This window comes from Fukomys damarensis, unplaced genomic scaffold, assembly GCF_012274545.1.
Source record: "Fukomys damarensis isolate Sample0158 unplaced genomic scaffold, DMR_v1.0_HiC HiC_scaffold_33, whole genome shotgun sequence".
Classification (NCBI taxonomy): domain Eukaryota; kingdom Metazoa; phylum Chordata; class Mammalia; order Rodentia; family Bathyergidae; genus Fukomys; species Fukomys damarensis.
Window position 1 is genome coordinate 42,753,135 of NW_022900945.1, and position 10,045 is coordinate 42,763,179.

General features: G+C 36.9%; 1 protein-coding gene across 1 annotated transcript in view; it reads left to right on the forward strand.

The window, feature by feature from the left end:
* Ddx20 (DEAD-box helicase 20) overlaps positions 1–9,965 on the forward strand; it is a 10,546-nt gene extending 581 nt beyond the window's left edge. The window contains exons 3-13 of the mRNA XM_010606065.3: positions 1–119; positions 490–584; positions 2,976–3,144; positions 3,771–3,885; positions 4,006–4,148; positions 4,298–4,436; positions 4,534–4,592; positions 5,673–5,755; positions 6,048–6,153; positions 6,223–6,324; positions 8,556–9,965. Coding sequence (XP_010604367.1) covers positions 1–119; positions 490–584; positions 2,976–3,144; positions 3,771–3,885; positions 4,006–4,148; positions 4,298–4,436; positions 4,534–4,592; positions 5,673–5,755; positions 6,048–6,153; positions 6,223–6,324; positions 8,556–9,709 — 2,284 coding nt within the window. The 3' untranslated portion in view covers positions 9,710–9,965. The remainder of the gene's footprint in view (positions 120–489; positions 585–2,975; positions 3,145–3,770; positions 3,886–4,005; positions 4,149–4,297; positions 4,437–4,533; positions 4,593–5,672; positions 5,756–6,047; positions 6,154–6,222; positions 6,325–8,555) is intronic.
* The last annotated feature ends 80 nt before the right edge of the window (positions 9,966–10,045 follow it).

The window sequence follows — 10,045 nt, forward strand, 5'->3', positions numbered from 1 at the left end:
CGCGGACTTCGAGTCGCTGCTGCTGTCTCGGCCGGTGCTGGAGGGGCTGCGGGCGGCCGGGTTCCAGAGGCCCTCGCCAGTGCAGCTCAAGGCCATCCCGCTGGGGCGTTGCGGTTTCGGTGAGGGCCGGGCCCCGAGAGAGGCTGGGAGGCCAGAGGAAGACAGAGGGGCAGAGGGGCAGTTGCGGCGAGGGCCGGGAGAGCTGTGTGTCTGCGCCAGTGTGGGCCTCGGCCTGGGCAAGGCGCTGGGCACACTGTTGGATTTGAAGGTAATTAAGCCTCTTTCTGGCACTTGACAAGTGGTTCCAACTTTGAGAAGATCAGCGGTAGAAGTTCAGGGACCAAGGAAGCCTCTGCACTTGGCCTTACATGTGTTTTGAGAGTCGACTGAAAATGGAGGCGCTGGCTAGATGGTCATTGGAGATCCATATTTGGTACCTAAGCTTCCTCAGTGATATGCTTACTAGTGATTTTTTTTTTCCTTTCTCAGATTTAATTGTTCAAGCTAAATCAGGCACTGGGAAAACCTGTGTATTCTCCACTATTGCTTTGGACTCTGTTGTTCTTGAAAACTGTAATACTCAGGTGAGTTTTGCTCAGATGACCGAGAAGAGGGTATGTGTTCCTTCCCACGGGTCAGATGAACTATCAGTGACTCCTCACGTGGAGGTGGTTTGATAAATAGAATTAAAGTGTATGAAAAATCTAAAGGTAGACTTTAAGGTTGTTGAGTAGTGGTAGTGTAGTGACCTAGGATACATTAGAAACGGTTGAAATTTTTTTTGTATTGGGGATTGAATCTAAGGCCTTTGCATTGAGCTACATCTCAATCCCTTTTTTATTTATTTATTTATTTTTATTTTTTTGGTACCGGAGATTGAACTCGGGTCTTTGCGCTTGCAGGGCAGGCCACCAAACCGCTGAGCTAAATCCCCGGCCCCTCTCAATCCCTTCTTAATTTTTACATTTTATTTATTTATATTTTTGAGACAGGGCCTTGCTATGTAGTTCTGGTCTTGAACTCACTATGTAGCCCATGCTGGCCTTGAACTCACTATGTAGCCCAGGCTGGCCTTGAACTTGCAGTGATCCTCCTTTCTCAGCCTCCTGCATGTTGGGATTACAGGCGAGTGCCACCATGTCACACTTTTTAAATTTGTCACTAAGTTGGCTAGTTTGGGCTGCAATTTGCTGTGCTTTAGCCTCTCAGAGTGTTCGTGTGCACAACCACGCCAAGCTATTACTGTATCTTAAATAATAAAATCTATCATATGTGTCAAATTTTATCATTACCCAATTAAAAATTTTGTTTTACTTACTAGATTGGGATGAGACTCAACATTCTTTGTAATGTGGTGCTCTGGCTATGGGAGATAACTTCTTGAAGCTCTATGAATATCATATTGCTTTCTCATTTTCTAGGTTGTCTTGGAATATTTCTAAGATTATCTTACCAAAATTAACAGGAGATTGGGCTTTGGGATAATTTCTAATACAAAGATTAATTGAGGACCGAGTTTGGTGGCCCATGCATGTAATTCCAGCACGTGGAACACAGAGGCAGGAGGATTACTGAGTTTGAGGCCAGCCTAGGCTACTTCGTTCAAGGCCAGTCTGAATTACATAGCAAGATCCTGGCTCAAATATACATATAAACAAGTGATTTATTGAGCCAGTATTACATATAAACAGTATGCCAGATATATTGGAGATTCAGAGATGAGTTAGATATCATCCTCATAGCCTTATTCTGGAGTTTAAGAACTGTGATAGATTTTATTTCAAGTTCATAATCATGTATTTCTGATGATCAGCTTTGAACAGTGGTTTTTAACTTAGGATACCTATATTGATTGTCTAGGAAGCTTTTTAAGTTCTATTTTATTTCTGCCAAGTTGATAATATGGCACATAGGAAATTCTATTCCACAAGAACTGCTGTAGTATACTTTTTATTTGAGAGTTTGGCTTGTGACAATTTGGCAGCAGGTCAAAGCCAAAATCCTAAAGTTCTATAAATAAAATTCATATTTTAAAGATCTTTGTATTATCAAAGCTGTACACATTGTGTGTGTGTGTGTGTTGTGTGAGTGAAAGTAATGCATAAACGTTTTTTGAAAATTGGAAAAATTCAGAAAATTAAGGAGAAGAGGTATAGAAAACAATCTGTAATCTCATTCACCCAAAGAGAAACTGCTGTTTTGGCATTTTTTTTTTCCTAGTCTTTTGTTTTGTTTTTTTAAGCAGTTTTTTTCTTCTTATGGTTGAGAAAATGTGGTTTTATCTTTTCTTCCAACAATTATGTTGCAGTTTTCACTCTGGGACCTAACAGTGGGGGTCAGCTGTCTGACTTTTATTTTCCCCCTAAATCTCTGCAGCTGCCTGACCTGCTTGCTCTTCCTCATTACCATCTTAAGTGTCTTCTGTTAACTGTTTGCTGTTCCGAAACACTACTCCAGGTGTCATAAGCTATGCTGCACTTTTAGGTCCCTTCTCTAATGTTACTCCTTAGAGGGGCTTTCTTGACTACCCCATTAAAATTACTTCTCTTGTCCCTTCTTTGTACTTTTCATTACTTGCTATTATTTAAGTGTATTTGTATCTTATAAACCAAGAAAGAAAGTACCAAGAGGGTAAGGGCTTTGTACTGTTAACTATTTTTTTCCAGCAGTTGTTATGTTGCCTCACATAGTAAGTTCCTACTTAATGTTTGTTGTTTAAATAAAAATGAATGGAACATTTTTCCTTGTCAGTAAAAACTCATCATTCCAGCTCTTTTTTTTTTTTTTTGGTACCGGGGATTGAACTTGGGTCCTTGCGCTTGCAAGGCAGGCCGCTGAACCACTGAGCTAAATCCCCGGCCTAAAAACTTATCATTAAAGTGATCATTTTAGTTTAAAAGTAATGCATAATATAATGAATGTGTGTCAAGTGTATTTATCCCTGACCTGTTATGGTATATCTTACATATTTTTAGATTTTGATCTTGGCTCCTACAAGAGAAATTGCTGTACAGATACATTCTGTTATTACAGCCATTGGAATAAAAATGGAAGGCTTAGAGTGTCATGTCTTTATTGGAGGAACTCCATTATCACAAGACAAAGCCCGGCTTAAAAAGTGTCATATTGCTGTTGGATCTCCTGGTAAGATAACAATACCTGTTGGTAACTGGGGCTCTTAAAGAACTAAGCACTTTTAATATAACAGAAGGTATTTGAGAATCTTTGATAATTGTGATTATTTTGAGCAGAAATTAAGAACATCAGACATAAGAACAGTAAGACATATATATATATATATAACCAATGAAAGTTTGCTTCTTCATTCCTGAGGATATTTGAGAACAAATATCCTGAGGACATTCCTGAGGACATGTGACGTAGTCTTCTGAGAAGAGAAGAAGTGAGGTGACTTTCTAAACTGTGGATTGAGATTATTCTTTGGCTTCTTAATCATTTGGTTATGAATCACTTAATAAAAATCTAGTAATCATTGCTTTGGCATTCAAGTCTTTTGATAGGAATGATAATTATTTTCCATACTTACTGGTGATGAAAAGTAAGGGAAAAAATAATGAATTTAGAATAGATCAGAATTTAAGGTTTCTAATTTGTGGTTTAGTATGTAAATGCATGGTGAGTAGTGAATCAGGAAATTATAACCTGTGAGAGAGTCCAGTATTGGCTGAGATTTGCACAAATTGGTGCATCATAAATATTTCATTGTCTTTCGTGTGTGTGTGTGATTTCTTTTTCCTCCTGGAATTTAGGAAGAATTAAACAACTCCTAGAACTTGACTACTTGAATCCAGGCAGTATACGTCTCTTTATTCTTGATGAAGCAGACAAGCTTTTAGAAGAAGGCAGCTTTCAGGAGCAAATAAAGTAAGAACAATAAATAAATCACTTTGTTATAAACATGGTGCCCCAAAGTATGTCTTTGGCCTATCTAGGTAGTGATTACATCTGAATAATCTTCATGTTATATGTTTTCTATTTTTACAGTTGGATTTATTCTTCTTTGCCTGCCAGTAAGCAGATGTTGGCAGTATCAGCTACTTACCCAGAATTTTTGGCTAATGCTTTGACAAAGTATATGAGAGAACCCACTTTTGTAAGATTGAATTCCAGTGATCCAAGTCTCATAGGTATGTACAGATTTTGGGTACTTACATTGTGGATTTGTTCACGATATTTTGGAGTTTGCTTTGCCTGTGTGGCTATTGATGTTGCATAGTTGCGATTAGGATATAACAAATGTATTTGTTTTAAGTGCTGACTCTTGATTTCTTTGTAGGTTTGAAGCAATATTACAAAGTTGTCAATTCTTACCCTTTGGCCTATAAGATTTTTGAGGAAAAGGCTCAGCATTTGCAGGATCTTTTCAGCAGAATTCTGTTTAATCAAGCCTTGGTCTTTTCTAATTTGCACAGCAGGTAATTTAATTTACAAGGTTATCTGGAGAAATTAAGAAATGAAAGATAGGCGTAGGACAATATTTGTAAAATAAACTTTTATGTTATTTTTTTATAGAGCACAACATTTGGCTGATATTCTTTCTTCTAAAGGCTTTCCTGCTGAATGCATTTCAGGCAAGTTCATCCCTTTATTTATTTATTTATTTTTTTGTCCCGGGGATCAGATCTCTTTAGTTTTTATGAAGTATATAGACTTGAAATTTCCCAAGTCAGGAGGAAGAAATACCACTTCATGAATTCTTTCTTTTTTGAGGCAGGATCTTGCTTTGTAGTTTAGGCTGGCCCTGAACTCACTATTGTAGGCCAGGGTGACCTTGAATTTTCGGTGATCCTCCTACCTCAGCCTCCCGAGTGCTGGGATTACAGGTGTGTGCTGCCTGCCATACCTGGCTCCTATGAATTGTCTTATGTGTGTGAGAGCATACTGAATGTTCAGAGTAAAGGAAATTTCAGTTTATTTTTCATTGTAATTTGATGTGTCAATTTTTTTTTTAAGGAGTAACTTGCTATATAGAAAAACAGAAAACTAGTGTCCAACTGTAACTAATAAGCCAAGAATCAACATATATTAGGTGTGTGTACTGTTTCTAAAAACCACAGACTAAGAATGATAAGTTATCAATATAGTTTAGTATTTGCTAATTTTACTACACTCTTGTTATGTATATGTGGGGAAGTCATAGGTATTATAAATTCAATTTGAGTAAAGTTAAAGTTTAAAACTATGTATTTTGTGATAAAGGGCCTTTAACTTAAGGTGGCCAAAGCACTGATATTATATATTTGCTGTAAAGAGAATTGTAAGAGTTTTATTTTTCTATTATTAAATGTGACTGAAGACTTGTTTCCATTAACTTGAAAAACAAAAAACAAAAAAACTAGTGTCCAAAGGGCTTACGTAAGAGTTTGTTTCTTGACATAACCATTGTTTAAATGTTAACTGAATTGACTGACTTGTTTATCTTTGTGGTGCTGGGGATTGAATCCTGTTGGACCCAAACTGATTGCTGCCCTAAACCATATTTCAGAAGATTCTGACTGTAGATATTAACCCAGATTTGCACAGGACAGAATTAATGTTGGTTGGTGTATTTAAAATGTTAAGCTTGGTAGTTATAATTTTTGCTTTTTTGGATTTGAGAAATTGTGTAAGTTTAATTGTTTTTATATGACTTTCTTACTGTATCTTTTTAGGCAACATGAATCAGAATCAGCGCCTAGATGTTATGGCCAAACTAAAGCAGTTTCATTGCAGAGTTCTCATTTCTACAGATTTGGTAAATTTCCTTTTCAATTTGGGTGACTAATCCATCTTGACACATGTTCTATTAGATGTACAGATTTTGTGTAGTTAGGTGTTTCTAACAATATCAGAAGATAATTATCTTTCTAATTCTGAGGAAAATGTCTTTAATATTTTGATTTTTTTTGGTAATTAGTAATGAATATTCTTTCCCTCTAAATAGGTTCTTGATCTTGTTTTGGCTCTTGGTTATACTAGAATAGTATAGTGTACATTGATAGGCATATTTCACTTAAATGAATAAGTGTTGTTTTCTTTAATTCAAGACTTCCCGTGGGATTGATGCTGAGAAGGTGAATCTGGTTGTAAATTTGGATGTACCATTGGACTGGGAAACATACATGCATCGGATTGGCAGAGCTGGCCGTTTTGGTAAAAAGAAAAAAAGTGGACTAGATGTCATTTATTTGAAAATGATTTACTGAACTCCCTCTGATTTAGGTACATTGGGACTGACAGTGACCTACTGTTGCCGGGGAGAAGAAGAAAATATGATGATGCAAATTGCCCAGAAATGTAACATCAACCTTCTCCCCTTACCGGGTACGTTTTTCTGTTCATTTTGTTATCATAACAGTTGGGAAGATAGTCACGATAAAAATAACAGTGCTCATGATGTGACAGGTACTCTCCTCGATACATACAATATTAACTCATTTAATTCTCACCACAATCCTATGAGGTACTATTAGATACTTCTTGTGGAGTAAGCCTCTTTTAGGAAAAAGGAGTTAAGTAAAAGTGTTACAGCTCCTGAATAATGAAGAGAGGCTTCCAAGCTAACTTTTGGTATGTGGAAACTGGACTATAATTATACCAGCTCCATTTTTTAAGATAAACACAATTTGATTTTATTCCTTCATACAAGGGAGAATATTTTTTCTCTGTTTCTTTGTTTTTTTTTTTTTTGGTGTGGGGAGGTACCGGAGATTGAACTGAGACCTTGCACTTGTGAGGCAGGTGGTGAAACCACTAAGCTAAATCCTGGCCCCATAATATTTTTTCTCTTTTAAGTTGCTTTGAAGGTAATTCTCGCCATATTCTTGTTTGTCACCATGGGAAAGGAACGGTATTTTTAATTTGAACACTATTTTGAAAAATTTGAAGCGTTGATTTTTGTGAATCATTTGTCATGCTGTTTTTAAAATGCAGTCTAGGAAACGGCATGTTTGAAACTATTAATGATCTCTTAAAAAGCCTCAAAATATTCTTAATTAGAAATATGGTTTATTATGTATTATCTCAAATATACATTATACATGCTTTGTACTATGTAAGTATAGATATATATATAAATGTATACATATGTTATATATACAATGACATTGTAAATATGAGTTACATAGTAATTGAATAAATATAATGAGTATTTTATTGATTATTTTATCAAGCTAAATTAAGCACAGATCTGGAGTCCTGTGGATTCTAGTGGGTCTGGCTTTGTAATATTTCATTTTCTGGTCTTTTACAAATCTCTTTAATTGCCCTAAATGTAATGTCTTGCTTTGTAAAATGTTTTAGAGAAGATGATCCTATCAGTCCTAAGCTGTCCTTTTCATGTATGTCATTGGTATAATATGAAAATTGTGATATAATATGAAAATGAATTGAAAATTGGCAGAAGAGGGTTAAGACTTGTAGGATTCAATATCATAGCATCCAGTGATAATAAAATTTGTGTTTGTGTGCTAGAAAATTATATATTTGGATTTTTATGTAGCCGAACCCTGAAACTATTAGAAAATGATTAGTCATGTTGTTAGATATATAGTAGACGAGGAACTTGTGTTACAACAGACTGTTCAGATGAATTTCCTTGGACAGGAGTAGGAGAAAAATTGGCCTGTGTTATAGGCCTGGGCAAGCAAGGAATATCATCTGTATAGGAGACAGTCTATTCAGCAAAGGATCAAATCCTCCACTGAGAGTACATACCTGAAGGATTTAGTTATACATACAGGAAGCATAAACAGCGACAGTGGACAGGCAAGACCTTTTTTTTTTTTTTCTTGGTACCGGGGATCGAGCTCAGGCCCTTGCTAGGCAGGTGGCGGAACCACTGAGCTAAATCCCCAGCACCAGGCAAGATCTTTATAAAGCAGGTACTCAGCGTATCTTGTCTGCCTAAAATGAAAATTGATCATGGTTTGGAAAGGTCTGAGTACACAAGTGGTAGCAAGTTGTTACACCTGGATAGAATAGGAAATTTAGAGTTGGAATCAGCAGATTTTTGAAGAGTTGAACATGCATTGGTACTATAGATCTTTTCACTGTCATCTAGATTTTATTCTCTGTAGAGATTTTCCCTTTACTGTTAAGGGCAGTGGTTTCTCCCTTTTGGAATATAGGGCGGCCGATTTAGTTTTACAGATACACTATTTCGGAGTGGTAAGCTTTGGCGATCACAGTCCATTGTTTAGTATTCTATTTTGCTGTCAGCAGCAGTGAGGTGAAGGAAAGGCTAGGACGAGAAAGGAGAGGAAAGATGGGAGAATTGCTGTAGACTTGCACATCACTCCTAGAGTAAGTGCTTTTTAAGTAGGGTAGGAGAGATACTGCTTTGGAGTATGAGATAGATCTTAACATAGTTCTTAGGCAAATTCCTTATTGTAGGATTTCCTAGTCCTAAAGTATTCATATATTTCTTAAGCTCCTTAGTATATTTTTAAATGTTTTATTTCTTAATCTTAGTTGACTAGAAAACTTCATGAACTCATTCAGGAAATGCTGGTGTAGTGTAGCTGGGTACTTTCATACTTTTTTCTTTTATGTAGATCCCATTCCCCTTGGTCTGATGGAAGAGTGTTGGGATGGGGATGTGGAAGTTAAAGCTGCTGTATATGCAAACGGCCTAGCAGGTGTACCTGCCCAACCCTCAAAAAAACAAATTCAAAAACTAGAGAAGACCTTTCAAACTCAGAAGACAAATGGTAACCACATGGCTTCCTCTAGAAATACTTCTGTATCTGTATTGTCAGTCAAATCAAAACATAATAGCAAACAGAAGCTTCCTGTGAAAAGCCAGTCAGAGTGTGGAATCACAGAAAAAGCATTGTCACCAAAAGAACTTGGGTGTGCCATAAAACTGAAAGAACAGACGAATTCTATTCAGGCCTCTGTTCAGAACTCTACCAATGGTCAGCAACAGGTCAAAGAAGCTTCACATGTGTCACTCCCTAAAATTCCTTGTCTTTCTTCCTTTAAAGTCCATCAGCCATGCACTTTGACTTTTGCAGAGCTGGTGGAAGATTATGAACACTACATCAAAGAGGGGTTAGAGAAACCTGTGGAAATTATCAGGCACTACACAGACCCTGGGGATCAGACTGTGAACTCTCAAAATGGTTTTGTGAGAAATAGAGTTACTGAAGAGAGAGTACAGGTACTTGCAAGTAGTAGCCAATCTGGAGACTCAGAAAGTGACAGTGATTCTTACAGCTCAGGGACTTCCTCCCAGAGCAAAGGAAATAAATCATACATGGAAGGCTCTTCTGATCCTCACCCAAAAGACTCTGAATCTACTGTGGCTGGCTATATCTCATTGAAACAACCTGTGAATGGAAATGACACCACCAATCCAGAGGAAGATCAAGAATCCCCTGAAATCCAGAGAAAGACAAGGCATAAAGAGGGATCCAGCCAGAGAGTGAAGCAGAGCCGGAGAAACCAACCTAAGCATTCTTGTTATCGATCACAACCAGAACTTTGGGAAGATGGTTGGTATCAGCGTCATAGGGAAACACATCCTAGTTTTTCTCATGCCTACCAGGATTATGAAGTATACTGGAGTGCTTACTACAGGGCATGGCAAGAATACTATGCTGCTGCTTCTCAGTCATACTGGAATGCTCAGCAAAATCCAAACTGGATGGCAGCTTATCACATGAATACAATTTATCTACAGGAAATGATGCGTGGTAACCAGTGATAATAGGATATACAGACCCTAAAACCACTCAGAACTATCAATAGCATTTGATGGTTGGATATCCATCCTCCTTGATCATTTTTGAGGAACTTGAAAAAACTTAAGGCTTTCTACAGGGACACATGTTTTTTAGATTATTTCACTTGGTCTGGGTATATTACCTCTTTAAGAAACTTCAGACCCTTAAGCTGCCATTTGCTACAAGTTGTTCCTAAAAGAAACATTTAAAAAGATGTCATATGTACAACTGCGTACTTAAAAATAAAAACAAGATTTGAAAAATAATGTTTATATTGTAGATTTTTTTTTTTTTTTTTTTTTTTTTTTTTTTTTTTG